The following is a 17,438-nucleotide window of genomic DNA, read 5'->3' on the forward strand; positions in this document are numbered from 1 at the left end:
ACTCAACCATGTCCGCATAGTTCACGAACCGTAGGGTGACACACTTAAAGTTGGATGTTGAAATGGTAGAACTTGAATATGGAATGGAGTTCGAATATTTGTTCGGAGTCCCGGATGAGATCCCGGACATCACGAGGAGTTCCGGAATGGTCCGGAGAATAAGATTCATATATAGGATGTCATTTTATGTGAATTAAAATGATGCGGAAGGTTCTATGGAAGGTTCTAGAAGGTTCTAGAAAAGTCCGGAAGAAACCACCAAGGAAGGTGGAGTCCCAGTGGGACTCCACCTCCATGGCCGGCCAACCCTAGTGGGGGAGGAGTCCCAAGTGGACTCCCCCTTAGGGGGCCGGCCACCCCCCCATATGGAAGGGGGGAATCCCACCCCAAGTGGGATTCCCACCCTAGGTAGGTTTCCTTTTCATATGGAAGGTTTTGGTTTCGGGTCTTATTCGAAGACTTGGAGACCAACACTTGGGGTTCCACCTATATAATGAGGGGCCAAGGGAGGGGGCCGGCCACCCCAAAAGACCACAAGCTGGCCGCCCCATTGAAGTGGCCGGCCACCCCCTCCCAAACCCTAGCCGCCCCCCTCTCCTCCATATCTCCCGCGTAGCTTTAGCGAAGCTCCGCCGGAGTTCTCCACCGCCATCGACACCACGCCGTCGTGCTGTCGGATTCAAGAGGAGCTACTACTTCCGCTGCCCGCTGGAACGGGAGGTGGACGTCATCTTCATCAACAACCGAACGTGTGACCGAGTACGGAGGTGCTGCCCGTTCGTGGCGCCGGAAGCGATCGTGATCAAGATCTTCTACGCGCTTTTGCAAGCGGCAAGTGAACGTCTACCGCAGCAACAAGAGCCTCATCTTGTAGGCTTTGGAATCTCTTCAAGGGTGAGACTCGATACCCCCTCGTTGCTCCCATCTTCTAGATTGCATCTTGGCTTGGATTGCGTTCTCGCGGTAGGAAAATTTTTGTTTTCTATGCAACGTTCTCCTACAGTAAAAGCCTGCCGCCGTTCAGCATTCGCCGGCCGCGTAGCTTCCACGCGGCGAGTTAATGTCGTCGCATCGTCTTCCGCGCACGCATCGTCTTCCGCGCACGCATCGTCTTCCGCGCACGCATCGTCTTCCACGCGGCATTAATCGCCGGCGCCCGCCGCGCCTATATAAGCCGCTCCGCTCGCCGTGACGTCCCTGCTCCACTCTTCCTCCATTCTCCCTCCACTCACCCTCCACCTCCACCGATGGCGTTCTACGACGACGACGGCGCAGCCAACAACGGGTTCCCCCGCCGATCTATCCACGCGTGGGAGGGGCACCTCCTCCACCAGGCGGGGTACCCCTGCCCGCCGGACACGAGGCCCCCCGGCGGCGGGTGGCGGCTAAGCGCTGGTGGCGTGCCAATCCCTCCGCCGCCCCAGGGCCACGCCCTCGACGTCGCCATCGAGGAGGCGTGGATGGCGATGACGGAGGAAGAACGCGCCGACCCGCGCCACCACCCCGAGAACTACACTCGGTGGAACTCTTTCTTTCTCCGGCGGTGGGAGCGCGAACTAGCGTCCTACGACGGCCCGCCACCTCCGCCTCCGCGCAACAACGCCGTGGGTCGCCGGCGTTGGTGGAGCGCCCCGACTAGGACGCTCCAAAACGTCCTCGAGCACATCGAGGGCGGCAACTCGCTGAGGCTCACGATGCCCCCTCCATCGAGGGCATCGACCAGCCGCCAACTGGGAAACAGCTGGCAGCCACGGTGCATGGCTGCCAGTTCCTCGTCGTCCGGTTCGGCGGCGAGGTCGATCTCCAGGTCGGCGCCATCCTTGGCGCCGGTGAAAAAGGAGCCGGATTCCCCGCTGAGCCACCGCACGCGCGGCGGCGGCGGCATCGTCATCCGCGAGCCATCGACGGCACAAGGACGGCGCCGTCCCAAGCGCAAACATGACACCTCCGGCGAACGGAAGCGAAAACCGGCGAAGGTGAAGTTGGAGGAGGACGCCGAGGACGTGGCCATCCTCGAGGCCGTCATCGCGAGGTCCCTCCAGGACCGTGTCCCCGCCGAGAACGCCATGCCGCTCGACCAGGCCTGCGCCTGGTCGAGGGAGCAGTGGGAGAAGGAGGAGGCGGAGCGGCAGGCGAGGCTCCTCCAGGACGTTGCTCGCTACCGATGGCCTGCGACTCCTCCATCCGGCGCCGTCGTCCCCGTCGTCGACCTCGAGGCCTCCGACGATGACCTATACAAGCCATCGCCATCCCCGCCTCGCACCAGTGGCCGGTGGGGAGACGCCAGCCAAGGCAGCAGCCAGGCGGCTTCGGCGCCGCCGCAGTTCGACGACGACGGCTCCGACGACGATGGCGGTGACTACACGGTGTTCTACCGCCATTTCGGCATGTAGAGCGCCGTGTTTTTATATTTACAGTTGTATTCCCCTAGCCGAATTCGAAATATAGTCGAATTCGGTCTCTATGTATGAACTTCGCCCTCTATATAGTAAATATCATTAAATTTTGTCTAAATTCGACCGTTTTATGCCGTTGTTTGTCAAGTTTCCTTTTTCAAATTTAGATCGCCGTCTTCGCCTGAGATCGCGGCTGAGAAAGTACTTCTCCCCATGCCAAATTTACGTCCAATTCGGACGTAAATTTCCCCGAATTTCGGCGTGGGGGGCAAACGAGTGGAGATGCTCTTAGTAGCTTCCGTGGTCTCCAACTCGACGCCGGGGAAAACAGAATCCAATACTCCTCCGGATTACCGTCGTCCAACTAGCGCTACAAATATCAGCCAACTCGACAAAGACACTTCTCCAGCAACAAGTAGAACCATCGCCACTTACGTGCAGTCATCGATCGAGATTTCGAGAACAAGGCTAACAAAAAGTGTGCCCCTCCTTGCAGCGAGATTTCGAGCGCTGGTGCCGTGAATTTCGCGGCGATTATTGTGATGATGGGGCTCGATAACTCTAGCCTGGGTACGTATTGCTTGCTTTCCCGATAACAAGAGAGAGTACGCACTTCAGTTTGTCTCGAGGCTTCGCCTCCTTTTCGGGGGAAAAAAACATGGATGTGTACTGTTTGCTTGGCATGTTTCTTTTAGAAAGAGAAAGGAAAGAAGAGAAGGGACCCCAAGCAGAAACCATGACGAGCCAGGAGGCGGACGAGTGCCGTGAGCGGCTCTTCAAGGCCCTTATGGCTGTGAGTATCTATCTACTAGTAGATGGTTTGGATCTTCTCTAGCCTACTTCTGTCCTAATTACTACTCGATTTTAATTGCCTATCTTTTGCATCTGTTGTATTTGCAGTGCACGAACAGCGGTGACATGGAAAGCTTCAACTGCCAAGTCTACTTCGAATTGCTTAACAAGTGTCGGGATGCTAAATAAGGATATGTTGGCATTTCTCCATGTTTGACAAGGATTTATGGATAAATAGGTAGATTATAAGGATAAATAGGTAGATTATAAGGAACACAGGTAGTGGTTTATCACTTATGATCATTACCTGACTTGATACTACTTTGATACAGTGGATATAGGTGGACGGTAAGTGTTAGAGTGTGGTATATATTCAGTTGTGAAAAGATAGAATAGGGACAACATATTACATATGTTCCGAACTTGTCTTGTATTAAAAGTTGATCTCTTCTACCACTGTGTATGCTCGTCCTAAAGGCTCAATAACATATACTACATCATATTACGTCAATTCTCATACTCTATTAGAGGGTGTGTCGTTGCGTCCTCGCCCACCCAGGTTCGAGCTTTCGTGCTCGCAACCTTCCGTTGACACACACTTTTGATGTCGTTTTATTACTTTGATGGGTGGAAAGAATCTAAAATGTGCATCATGGCAAGTGAGAGGTAGATATTCATGTTCTAGCACTCGCTCTTGCTAAAACATTTCCTAGTTAATTTTGGTCTTAAAAAACATGAGATTCGATCCACATACTAATCGAAATATCCTCATAGTCAACTAGTAAGCACCAGGACGAAACATCGTACTACTTCACAATAATAATAGCAGTGTCGTGTAAAGAGATCTTCACTTACATATCTTACAATCTAAAACGGACTACATGTGAATAGCGCTAATCATTGGAGTAAATCTGAAAACAAGATGCGTAGCAAGAAGAGATGTATAGAACATCAGATTGTCAATGAGTCATTTTTATTAGTAGCACTTCAGATTAGACCAATAAAAAGTGGAAGTTTTCATAATATTAGGCTTTGGTTCTATGTCATGCATGCTTGGCTGTATCAGTTTGCGTCTCAGTACACCCGGGAACTTTTTTCCCCCGCTTTTGTATCAGCATTTTGTGGAATATTCCAAGCTCCTGCCGATGATTATGTATGTAGGATCAGACATGTGACGCTGGAGACTATCCGTTCTAAAGCAGCTTGTCTTTCATGCCAACTGAAACAAGGAGTTGTGCAATATCTGAGTTATAGTTACAATTTTACAACCTTGCTGCCATAATGAAAACAAAATTGCATCTCACAATATAAGTAACGAAAATAATTATATGCAACACGGTTGTGGTCTTGTGGTCAATCTAACAGTTCCATGTATCAGCTACATTTGCAGGTGTTATAAATAAGGTCACGGTGGAGTACTAATAGAACGAAAATAGGAGCTAGGCAGCTTCCAGCCGCGGGCCCTATACTAAAATAATTTAAAATTTTAAAATATAACACAATTTTAAAATTTTAAAATATAACACAATTTGTATTATATAATTTAAATTATATAGGTCAAATTGGCACCTAGGGATACGAAGAAGACTAGTAAACTGAGACGGAGGGAGTACATGATAACGTTAAAAGATAATCCATTATACTACAACATGCATTTTTGTCTTCCCATTGCATGTAATATCTAAGATATGACAGCCTTATCAACCATTGTACATGCCCTAATATTTCACGAACTAAATCAGGTGACAATGTAGCAGAACAATCTGTTCCAAGCAAGTTGGGTTAGGCTAGATTCGAACCCAACATCTACATTCCAAAATGTATTCGCTAAATTGGTATGAGACAAGTTTGACATTCGCAAAGTTTACGGGGAGACTTACCAACTGTTGTATAACTATCCAACTCATGATAAATGGAAGAAACGGTCCATTCTCAATTTCATAACACTCAACACTTCTGACAAAGAGACAACAGCCCGGCACAGCAGCACAACGACTTTATTAAGTTTTTATTCCAAAGTTTACACATGGTAGTCGATCTACAGACTAGAGTCTAGAGGCGACATTTGAAGCTCAAATTTCACACCAATGCTTGGGTCTATTTCCAGGGGCGAATATTTGAGAGTTAGTTCTAGTCACCTCACTTCTGCGAGGTGGGCATGGAGAGGGAAACGCGCTGTGGAGACGACTCTTTCCACTGCTGTGTGATTGTCTTAATCTGAGTGAAGAACTGCACGCCAGCCTTGCCTGCAATTCCATGTATACCATCAGTTATTGTCAGATGCGACTACTCTAGTTCGTCGTGACTGTTTCAGGGGGGGGGAGCAAGTGAGATTGATATCAGAGTGGGGCGCCATACCATAGAAATTCAAGTCTCCTGCGAAGGAGGCTTTGCTGCCAGTGAAGGAGAAGAATGGCAGGGGTACTGGAATAGGTACATTGATGCCCACCTGCAAAGACAAAACACAAAACCGTATGTTGGGAATAATACATGTTGTGGAATTAATTCATATACCATGCAGAAGATAAGCATAACAATTCCTGCAGTTTCTGTTGATTTCAGAATTAAGTTTCTGTTCACAGGAGATAAAATTACTTGTTTCTGTTAACAATTCCTGCAGTTTCTGTCACGCTCTCAGTTATATCTCAGTGTGTACCTCTACCAATTTATGTCTTTCAATTCGAATTAGCAACCACCTTAGATTATTCCAATTTCAGTTTATAGCGTGAACAGAGAGATCTACCTGGCCAGCTTCAATGTCCGATTGGAATTTTCTTGCAGAGACACCAGATGTGGTAAATATGGAAGCCCCATTGCCGTACCTGAGATGCACACAGAAATGGAGGATGATTTATAAATCATTGAATTGTATTGTATGCTCTGCTCGGGACTAAGTTCACAGGAGATAAAATTACTTGTTTCTGTTCACAATTTGTATGGCATCATCTAAGCTTTCTGCCTGTAATTGAGAATAATTGAGAACACAATCAGCAGGAAAAAAATCGACCGCAGTCTCACAGAAAGTATTAGAAATAGTTTTTGGCGTACCTTCATCAAGAGAAGAACTGGACCAAAAATTTCCTCCTGTTTCAAATTCAGCATAATGCAAGATTCAGTCAAATATAACGTGCATGCGAAAAAAAAATTAACTCTATTCTGGAGGTCTCCTTGACTGAAAAAAAAAAGATGCCGCCATCTACATTGACACTCATGGTGCTTATAAGTATTTGAGTATTTTTATTTAATAAGCTGGTATAGAGCAGTAAATATTTGATGTTCAACCTGTATAATCTTTTCTAGCAAATACTAAATCTTCACCAAAAATATGTCATAAATTCAGAAAGCATGCAACAGGCCAACAGCAATCAGTCAGTCCAAATGTATTAAGGGACATGCAAATAAGACACCACTACTCTGCTATGAAGATACCATGGCTCGTATGGTCTAATTAAGAGGAACGATAACCTTTGAATGGACATTGTCCGAAACACTTGGATTCAGAGGTAAGTTTATAAGGAAAGTAGATGATTTGCCACAGACCTGTTTGGGTGGTACTGAACACCCTGGATGTTTTTTGAAAGATAAAACTTTAGGAGAGGCCCCGACAGAGATAATGGGTACTTCATACTAATTCAGTACAAGTTATGTCATGACAGAACGTAGAAGTCTGTACATCAGTGTGAAACCAATATGTTGATAATGCAATCCATGTTTTAGTTTGTACATGATACAGAGAGCCTGACCCTACGAACAATGCCAACCCTGCTCTTAATCACTCTTTAGCAAATTAATACTAATAATATATATGCAAAGTCAAATATGGTACTCCCACCGGCCCTAATTACTTGTCGCAAATACATGCCAAATATAGGCTAAAATGTGTCTACGTTCATTGAACCTGTGGCAAGTATTTAGGAACACATTCTCAACAAATACCTTGTAACAGTCCATGTCACTTTTAACATCAGCCAAGACGGTTGGACCAACAAAGTTACCATCCTCAAAGTGAGGGACCTGCACAGTATAGAGCTATTAGGCTCTGTGATACCAAAACCCAGTAGAATTGCACGCAGGCACTTAAGCAAATCAATTCTGACAAATTACCACGATCTCTCTCCCATCAAGCACAATACGAGCACCAGTGTCAATGCCACTTTGGACTAACTTGCAGATTCGTTCCTTGGCCTGTCGATAGCAAACTGTTAGAGCACCAGATTCACCAAGAAACCAAAGGGCTCTAAGCCACCAAAAAGAAAAATGCGTGTAAGTACCAAACTACTAATCGTGATATTTTATTTTTAGAGCTCAACAATGCAGCCTTAGTGGCTTAGACCCAGAAGAAAACAATCAATTAATCAAAGTAATACAGTGGCAACTAGGGAGGGAGAAAGACTGAAAGAGAGATTGGAACGGTTATATGAATGATAAATTCATTCTAATGAGACAGAAAACCATCAGGAGCTAATACGGTTCCATATAAGATTATAGGCTATACCATATCTCAACAGTTCATCACTGCTAAAAGCAGGTGTAGAACTTTCAATTGGATCCTATTTCGTACTCTGGTCATATGAAGATTAGACACTAAGGTTTTCATGGTTAATTCGCTTGAATAAAATTTACGATGCCCTTAGGTTAATATAGAGCACGCAGTACATCTAACCTGATCGTTTGAGATTTCCATGTACTCCAACAATGGTATTAGAGTACTAGCACCAAGTATTATTGGCTGATTTCTTTGCTCCCTTTATTTATCCTCTTAGACTATCAGTATGTGATTCAAAATTAAAAATCAATCTAATGCCTCGCCAATAGGTCCAACACAGCTAACCAAGGGTGACACCATAGAGTTCCTTGTGTGGCCTCCTACAGGCAATGGCTCCAGGCCAAGTGCAAAGAACCCTACAGCAGGTCCAGAGCGGCCAAAGTAACATAGGTGGCGCCAATGGCTGTGGGATGCGCAAGTGGCCGGGAATAAACTGACCATGAGGGGTTCACTCCTCCTCTTTGCATTTTACTCCTCTCCATCCACTCCACCCTCCTGCCTCTGCAGCAAGATTCCTTTTCTTGTTCATGAGAAGAAGAATATTCCCAACTCTAACAACCTAAATATCCTTAAGGTCGGATATAAATTGTACTCCAATCTATCTGAAGGGAGTACAGTACTACAGTGTACCGTAAAATTTCTCGGAAAATTTTCATGGTTAAGTAGCTACTGTATAAAAATCAACCAGTCTATTTTAAAATGCTAAATCAACCAGTCTCTTTGGAGATCTAAACTTCTTAACTGTTGAACATCTTCTGCATAAAAGAAATGAAGATCCTGCAGGAGTTCAATGAATATTTGAAGCACGCAAAAGTTGACATTTCTTTTCTTTACACTAGTAAATATTTGAACATCAAAATTTGGTAAAGCAGTTATTGCAGAATTTTGCGTACGGTTCCAGATGTTATTTCCAGTATGTAGCAAAAAATGGTAAATGTGATAAAATGAGCATACACAAAAATGTGTCTGAAAGCAAACCTGTCTGCTGATCACGGGACCAAGGTCTGCATCGTTAGCCGCTCCTGAATTAACTACAAGGCTGTTTGCACGCTTGACTAGTTCATCCTCCCTACAACAACAAAACAAGGTTAGCTATGCAAACACAAAATCTGACAAAAGGCTTTTTAGCTTAAATAAATTTGCTTGGATAAAACTCTACCATGCTTCTGAACCACCAACAAAAACAGCAGTGCTCAACGCCATACACCTTTGCCCGGCTGCACCGAAACCAGCAGCAATAAGGGCATTCAGTGTGGCATCTCGATCAGCGTCAGGAAGGATGATAGCATGATTCTTGGCACCCATGTTACACTAAAAAGAAACAGTAACAGTTATTTTCGATTATACTACTTACAACGTAAAATGCAGAAAAAAAAATTACCGATAGATGCAAACTCACCTGAACACGCTTCCCTTTTGCAGATGCTCTAGAATATATATGCATACCTGCCTGAGATGGGAGGGAGAGAGAGAAATCACAAAATATCATTCTTCTCAGAAGCAAATGACTGTTGACTAGCTCTGAGCACAGATATTTCAATAGCAGAATCAAATGAAACGACGTATGTGCTAATAAATATAATGTTAATAATACAAACAGAACTTATACTGCACATGTGTAATACATGAGAACACATTCTCATCCCATTAAAAGGGATACATCAACACCAAGAACACTTGTGTCTGGACAAATAACTCTTATGACATGTTGGTAGATCAAAAATTCCTTAGGTTTTGAAGCATCATAATACACACAAGATTAAAAAGATCTTCCAAGTGTAGATGGGATCAAGTATGCATGGAATCCTCATTTTTATAACAAAGGCTGGTCAATGATCAAAAAGCAGAAAATGCGTATGTTGGTAGGAAAAACGGAGCAGAATACTGTCAGATGGGCGATGCAAAAGTAAGTACAGCAAATCAAGAAACAGGGGAATCATAGGATCCACTTACTGTATTTGAACCAACAAAAGATACTGCCTTAATAGCCTCATCATCACATATGTTGTTGACAACATCCTGATAAGGTAAACCAGAATCAGAACACAAGCAACTTAACAATGCTCAGGACACCAGCACAATAGATGCATAAGTGTTCTTTTTAGAAAAAAAAAAGCATGATAGATTCTTATATCTATTATGAGCACATAATGCTACTGAGCAAGCAAGGCAGATTATAGTTAAGCCACGACATGTGCTGCTCTGTCAGTGTTCTAAGGAGTGAAAAACTATAGTTGTGCATCGTTGCACAAAAAAAGTACGTGATATAACAGCATAACTTAGTGACCAGCTTAAAATTTAGATTAAAGAAGAAAAGTATCTAAGGGTACCATACATGAGTACCATGAACAATGTTCAACACCCCCTTTGGTAAACCAGCCTCCATTGCTAGCTCCGCAAGCATCATAGCAGCCCCTGAAGATTAACAATTTACCATCAAATTCCCGCATTGATCATGTGGCTTCTTTTTGTCAAAGTACCCTAAAGGCCTAAAGTTAAAGCATTTTGAAGGACTTGTGTCACTTACCATGATCCTAATTTACATAGTATGAATGTATTAGATTCATGGTATACTTCAATGGTATTTCCATGTCTAGGAAGCGTGTAATGCAATCAGTAACATCTACCTTGTAACCCTCCTAATGGGATGGTGAGCATTTTCCCTTGCTACCACTTCTAATGATATAGAGGGGGGGGGGGGGGGGGATTTCCTAGTGCTATGGTAACACTGGTGCAAATGTTTGAGTTGTCTAAGATAAATATGCACCAAATATCAATAAACCTGACATCCCTTATACAACAAAAGATACATTCGACACAGTAGTCATGGAGGTAAGCACAGATAAGCTATTAATCTGCAGCGTTCCTAAGCACGCAAACATACATTTTTTCAGTTTTAGTTTGTATACCAATAACACATGTAGTTAATAAAGTGGGCAACAATATGCTGATAAAGAGAAATACCTGGATCCTTTTCTGATGGCTTTAGAACAAAAGTGTTGCCACAAGTGACAGCTATGGGGAACATCTGCAGCCAAGGAACAAAAAACAACCTAAATGATCAATATTTGCAGCATGGGGAAGAAGAGGAGTTGACAACTGACAAAAATAAGGCCATGGAAATAGTACAGGACTACATGTTCCCTGCAAGCTAAATTAAGGTGTATGAATAGTAGAATTGATACTGATCGCAAGATTGCTAATAATAAGAGCAATAGTTGATGTTCAACAAACAGTTACGGCAGACATACCCATAGAGGAATCATAGCAGGGAAATTGAAGGGGCATATCCCTGCACATACACCAAGTGGCTCCCTTATACTGAAGGTGTCAATCCCATGAGAAACATTAGATACATATTCACCCATTTGCAGTGACCCCATTCCACAAGCATGCTCCACCACCTCTGCAATATCAGAGTTTGAAATCAAATCCTCACAGCCAGGGTGTCAGGTAGTAGTCCATATTAGCAAGAAATCTCTTGCAGAATAGGTCATTTTCACAAACAAGTCTATGAACTATTAAGGGGTAGCTGCTTTTGGGATACAGCAGAAAAAATGCTAGTAGCATTGACATGTTGTGTGATCTGGAGTATGTGGAGAAAAACAAACCATGTCATATACTGCACACTTAAGGATAACCTGATATTTCCAAGCACATGGTTTACTGTTTTGTAGATCTTCCAAATAACATATAATCTTACCTACTGTGCGGAAAATATGAGAGCAGTAGATTCATAACACATGTCAATAACTCGCGGATCAACAAATGACAAGATAGAAATGCCAAGACAGTCACTACGTAACCAAACAGCAAGAACAGGTGTAAGGTCATGAAAACCAACCTAGCCCACGGAATACATCGCCCCAAGCATCTTTTAGTGTCTTCCCCTGCTCAGTTGTAATGTTCTCTGCCAGCTTATCCTGATATCACCACCATTGAAGCAGACAGTTAAGCGATCACACATGAGTAAGGAACTGTAAAATTATCCAGCAGAAGGAAAGTCAACTTATTAATATTAGTAGTTGTGTGTTACCATATTGGCCCGGATGAGCTCCTGGTATTTGAACATGATGCGCTGACGCGTGGTCACCGGAGTGTTCCGCCACCCAGGGAAGGCAGTCCTAGCAGCGTCCACGGCAGCCTTGAACTCGTCAGCGGTAGTGAGCGGGATCCGAGACACCACATCCTGCGTTGCCTGTGAAATGGCACGGTAACATCCAGATACTCCGTATATTACATTTATTACACGCTCCAAATGGACCAAGTGTACAACTCGAAATCAACTGACGGGCCGGGAGAGCGGGCTTACGGGGTTGGTGACATCGACATACTCGGTGGCCCGCGACTCGACGAACTCGCCGCCGATGAGGAGGCGAACCCTAGGCTGCGAGGGAGCGGAATGACCGGTGAGCCGTACGCAAAAGGAAACCGCGAGCAATCACAGGCGCGTAGACGGATCGGAATGGGTACGTGGGGCTCGGAAGGGAACAGGGACAGGCGTGTACGTACCGGCGAGGAGGCGGCCTCGGAGAGCCAGCCGGCGGCGGCGGTGGAGAGCGGGGCGGCCATCGGCGACCGGCGGAGGCCGGAGGCTGCACGGGGAGGCGGAGAAAGCAGGGTGATCAGGGATTTGCGGCCGCGAGCACGGGAGTGGGGGGGGAGCACGGGGAGGGAGGTTTACCTGAGCGGGAGAGGACGGCGCGGAGCATCGGGGTTGATCGGCCGGAGCTGGCGGCGACGCGGTGGTTGGATTTTGGATTGGGGCAGTGGAGTGGCGGCGAGTGGACTCTTATTTGTAGCAGGAGTATCGTGCAGTGTTGGCATTGTGGCTGGGTGGACCCCAGCTGCAGAGACGGAAGATGACGAGGATGACTGGATGAGCCCGTGTCTATCGGACTGCGGAATCTGGTGCGGGCTGACGTGGCTAGCAGCCCAATTGCGTGTTTGGTTGGTGGATGGATTAGAGTAGTTTCTCGTTTTTTTTTTCAATACAAAGATTGCATTCCATAGTAGTTGATGAATGTTTAATTGTTTATATCAATCCCATTTGGAACTTTTTCAAAAGATAAATGCAGATGCTTAGGACGAACCGAAAACAAACAACAAAAGTGTAACATTCAGAGCATCCAGACCGTCCGACGAAAGATCCACGGCCAAAAATTCCAGAATGCAACATTTAAGGAAATATATATTATGTTCTATCAAAGGATTGCTACAATCACAGAATTTAAGAGGACGTTGAAAATTCCAGCGCTATAATTAAGGAGGGCTATGTGAAAAGATTACTTTCCAAGCTTACCTTCAATTATTTCTACTACCTAAAAAGATGAATTTGTTCCTTTTTTTGGATAATTTGTTCTATTTTCTAACCGAGCACACTTTGTTGATGTACGCTCCTAAATGGGCCTGGCCCAAACTCGTCAGGAGCACGCACACCATCACGTCTCCCTAGTGGTTGCAGCAATTTGCCATGATGATCGCGGGGTTTTCATGGGAGCTTTAGCCCTATCAGTTCCAGGTATATCGGATTCGTCTATCTTGGAAGCCACTGCATGCCGGGAGAGGCTCGCACTAGAAGCTGATCTGCATGTCCAACGGGCTTATGTTGGATCAGATTGTCTTGAGGTTATCAATGCTATACAAGACTCAAGCAAAGGAAGGTATCTCTGTGTTCTCCGTGAGATAGCTAGAAGAAGAACAATGTTTTATGCAGTAAGTTTTGTTCATGAAAAGCTCACAATTTAGCTAAGTCTTTTCGTTATTTAGATCGTGGGCGCCATTTGTGGCTCACCTGATACCTCCATTGTACCAATGTCTATTGAGTAATAAAAGGTGTCAGTAACGCTAAAAAAAACCATCACGCCTCCCTGCAGCCTAAAGAAACTCGATCTTCTTCATGTTGGCGGCGGTGCCAGTCGCCGCCTTCGCCTTGACCCCCCTCCTTCCTCAACTGTCGCTACCAGTCACCGCCTTCGCCCAGACGCGACATGGCGCTTCTCATCTGCGCACCACTCTCGAGGCAGCAGCTCCATCCAGTTTGCCGATCCGCCGTGCTGACCGAGCTTGACCAGACCGTGTAGCTCCGACACGTGGAGCTTAATGGATTGGAGGGGATACACCTGTGTTAGGACAGTGACATGACGAAGGAACACTTCTTCAATTAACGAAGGGCTCAGAGAGGTTCCGACAAGATCCAACGGTCCACGGCGATCGTGTTTAATTAAGTTTGCGTTTTCCCGCCTTAATCATCATTAGCAAGTCTGTAATCACATTTACCAAACTAAGCGTGACCCTGTCCTGGTATATAAAGGGCAGGGGTGGGTGGAAGGGAGGCACGCTATGCAATATGAAACCCTATATTCCTGTTTATCGTCCTCCTCTTCCTATTGACGAGCGCCGCCGGAGAGCCCTTCTCCTACCTCTCGCCTAAATCCCGGTCAGCGAGTAACCGTCTCCTGACAAGGTGGTATCAGAGCAATCGGCTCTTGGACCTCATGCTAGCAACGGCGAAGCCCTCCCTCCCTCCCAAATTCTACCACCCTCCCACCCACTTTCCTTCAGTATCATGGCAGGCAGGCCCAGATCCAGGAACTCATCCCGATCTCGAAATTCGTCACGGGATCGAAGCAACGACGATGCTCCAATCCTTGGATCGGCGTTGACAACGGACGCGGAGCTCGCCGCGCTCCGAGCACAGCAACGTCAGGAGCGGGACGCGCGATCTGTGGGGAGGCGCCTCCGCAACTACCAGGCAGAATCCACGGCCTCCATCAACCTGCTCACCAACCAGATGGAGAACATGGTGGCGCTGATGGAGCGGATGCAGACCAGCATCGACCGGCTATCGCAGCCCGAAGGTACACCACAACCCGATACTGGCCAAGCCCCAACCTTTGTGACACCTCCTCCACGCTCAAGCTCGCACCTTTCTCCCATCCCAGAGATACCCACACCACAATCCACGCCACCAGCATCAAATCCACCACCTTCAGCCTCCGCACCAAATCCACCACCTTTCCCACCCAACCTGGGCCGACTCACTCCGGCGCAGTTGCCCCTACCACCGAGCACACACGATGCCCGTCAGAAAGCCGTGAGCACGGAGAGCGAACCAATCGTGTCCATGGGAGCGGGTTCGTCCTCGCGTCACAACCAGGGGCAATGCACCAATCCATCCACACAACATCAATACTACCAACCCATGCCTGCCACACAGCATCAGCCACCACCACTGAACCCCACCACCACCCACAGCCCACAAATTCCCACTCACAACACTCAGCCACATCCACCATATACCCAGCCAATACAACAAACCATGCCTTATACCCACAATCACTCACAAAACCAACCTTTTCCCTCACACCGTTTCCAACAGCAACACATCACCAGTGACCTGCACCTGCGTACACCCCATGTGGAATTACCGATTTTCACAGGAGATGCACCACGAGCTTGGTTACTTGAGTGTGAAGATGTGTTCAATCTAGTGGAAATTCCAGTGGCCAGCAGAGTCAAATGGGGATTAGCACATATCCAAGGACAGGCAAAAACCTGGATCAATAGCTCAGACATTCATTTGCAGTCAATGACATGGCCAGAACTCACTCAAGTGCTGATCAACCGTTTCCCTGATATAATAGCTACTGATCCAATGGATCAGCTGCAGTTGCTCAAGCAAACCACAACGGTCAATGCATACATCGACCAATATGAGCAGTGGATGCAACACATGAAAAGGGAACGCAGCTATCCACCTCAAGATTTCTTTGTGGACAGGCAATGTTAAGGAAATCGGTAATCGTTAACTGCTCGGTTGGCTTGGGAGTAGCGATTAATCGGAATTCGGAAGATTAACTGATTTAATCGGTCGGCTATTAATCGGCGCAACCTACACAAATTAGCATTTAAAACAATTTATATAAGAAAAATAACAGTATATGAGCCTCTATATGTCTCTCCCTACTTCTTTAAAGCCTAAAATCCTAGAAAAATTAGCCGAAGCCGCGTTCCTTCCTTCCACTTCTTCTCCTCTCACCTCTGAAGTTTATATTCTCCCACCACCTACCTAGGGTATTCTTATGGTCGGTCTGACCTATACACGTAGGAAGCCCACTAGTGGCTAGTTATGGGCTTAGCCCAAGTAAATTAGGGGCTTAGCCCAAGTAAATTAGGGTTTCGAGGAGGCCGTCCTCCTATATAAACACTTGTATCCCTTCAAGATTAATCAGACAATAATTCAGTATCATTACTGTCTCGTCTCCTGAAGGGAGACGGGAGAACCCTAGCCCCCCCGCTGCACCAACCCTAGCCGCCTCCTTCTTCCTCCGCGACGGCGCCCAGCCGCCGGCGCCGAGCTCCCCAACCTCTCCGCCCTCACTTCCACCCTTACAACCTCCGCCCTAAACCCGGTAGAACCCTAGTCTCTACCACTTTGGTATCAGATTGCCTAGGTCTCATGGGTTCCAACAGCCCCCCGTCGACACCATCGCCGCCACGTCCACCGCCGCCACCAACATCACTCCCGCCGCCATGACCGGCGCCCACGCGCTGCAGGGGGCCGCCGCCGCCGCCAACGGAGACCAGGCCGCCGCCGTCCCCACGGGCCTCGACCTCCTACCCGCTACTTTGGCGGACCTCGCCGACAGCCTCCGCGCCATCCGCTTCGAGCTCGCGGAGATCGGGCCGGCCAGCACCCGCCGCCCCACCGTCCGCCGTTCCGCCACCGCCCCCACCGACCGCGGTTCCGCCGCCGCCCACCGACCGCCGCTACGCCGCGCCGCCCACCGCCCGCCTCTGCTGCGCCGGGCCGGCCCGCGTGGTGGCCGCCGTCGCCCTCGCCGATTCCCACGTGGACCGACGCGGCTCCTGTCTACACCCATCTTTGCGCCGCGGACGACGGTCCAGCCGCCCGCCCATCGCCCTGGCGGTCCTGGCGGGTTTGCGGGGCCCTTCGCCGGAAGCACGTCCGTCAACCCAAGCCGCCAGGCGGACACCCCCGAGGTCCCGCCCGTGGCACCGCAGCCGCCCCGCTTCACGAAGCTGGAGTTCGCCACCTACGACGGCGCCACCGACCCCTGAACTGGCTGAACCAGTGTGAAGCGGTTTTCGGGGCAGCGGACGCTCAGCACCGACCGCACATGGATCGCCTCCTATCACCTACGGGGCGCCGCGCAGACTTGGTACTACGCCCTCGAGCAGGACGAGGGCGGGTGTAATAACCCAGAACATAGGAACAACGAAGGGTAGATTTAGAAATGGGATGTGCATTTCATCGTAAAACGGGGGAAATTTTCGCGCTTTATTGCAACTAAACCTAAGAGGGATCGAGGTTCTCTCTCATTTTGCACTTAGGATTAGGCAATGTGAGTTAGGGAAATTTCGACATGATCTCTTTTGTATCTTGTTGATTTGGGGAATTGATTTCATTTGACAAGTGTTAATACATTTAACAATAAGCATTGAACAATATAAAATGGAATTCATAATTTAAACACAACTTATGAATTCAAACAACTTTGAATTTCAAAGTGAATCATAAATACAATGTTTATTCCAGAATATAAATATTAAATAAATCAAAAGCTCATAAAAAAAAACTTGGGCTTTATTGATATCACAACACAAATTACATTGTCTTTACAATATTCTTGATACAAGAATGGATGAATAATAAACAGAAATAAAAATGAAGATTACAA

General features: G+C 47.0%; 1 protein-coding gene and 1 long non-coding RNA gene across 2 annotated transcripts; one reads left to right on the forward strand and one right to left on the reverse strand.

Moving 5' to 3' along the window:
* Positions 1-2,749: 2,749 nt before the first annotated feature.
* LOC127322062 (uncharacterized) lies at positions 2,750-3,649 on the forward strand. The gene is made up of 3 exons (XR_007864496.2): positions 2,750-2,966; positions 3,092-3,189; positions 3,297-3,649. It is a non-coding gene; the product is annotated as an uncharacterized lncRNA (long non-coding RNA).
* A 1,501-nt stretch (positions 3,650-5,150) lies between these two features.
* LOC127322061 (methylmalonate-semialdehyde dehydrogenase [acylating], mitochondrial) lies at positions 5,151-12,575 on the reverse strand. Its single transcript, XM_051351013.2, has 19 exons — positions 12,419-12,575; positions 12,247-12,329; positions 12,047-12,121; positions 11,771-11,932; positions 11,579-11,657; positions 10,986-11,140; positions 10,699-10,762; positions 10,070-10,149; positions 9,688-9,753; positions 9,134-9,184; positions 8,894-9,045; positions 8,713-8,803; positions 7,293-7,373; positions 7,125-7,202; positions 6,237-6,272; positions 6,104-6,147; positions 5,932-6,010; positions 5,547-5,637; positions 5,151-5,434 (listed from the first exon to the last, which is right to left on the reverse strand). The coding sequence occupies exons 1-19, from the start codon at positions 12,444-12,446 to the stop codon at positions 5,328-5,330; spliced, it is 1,602 nt and encodes a 533-aa protein (XP_051206973.1). The 5' UTR covers positions 12,447-12,575; the 3' UTR covers positions 5,151-5,327.
* Between the last annotated feature and the right edge of the window lie 4,863 nt (positions 12,576-17,438).

The sequence above is a fragment of the Lolium perenne genome, chromosome 2 (assembly GCF_019359855.2).
Source record: "Lolium perenne isolate Kyuss_39 chromosome 2, Kyuss_2.0, whole genome shotgun sequence".
Taxonomy (NCBI): domain Eukaryota; kingdom Viridiplantae; phylum Streptophyta; class Magnoliopsida; order Poales; family Poaceae; genus Lolium; species Lolium perenne.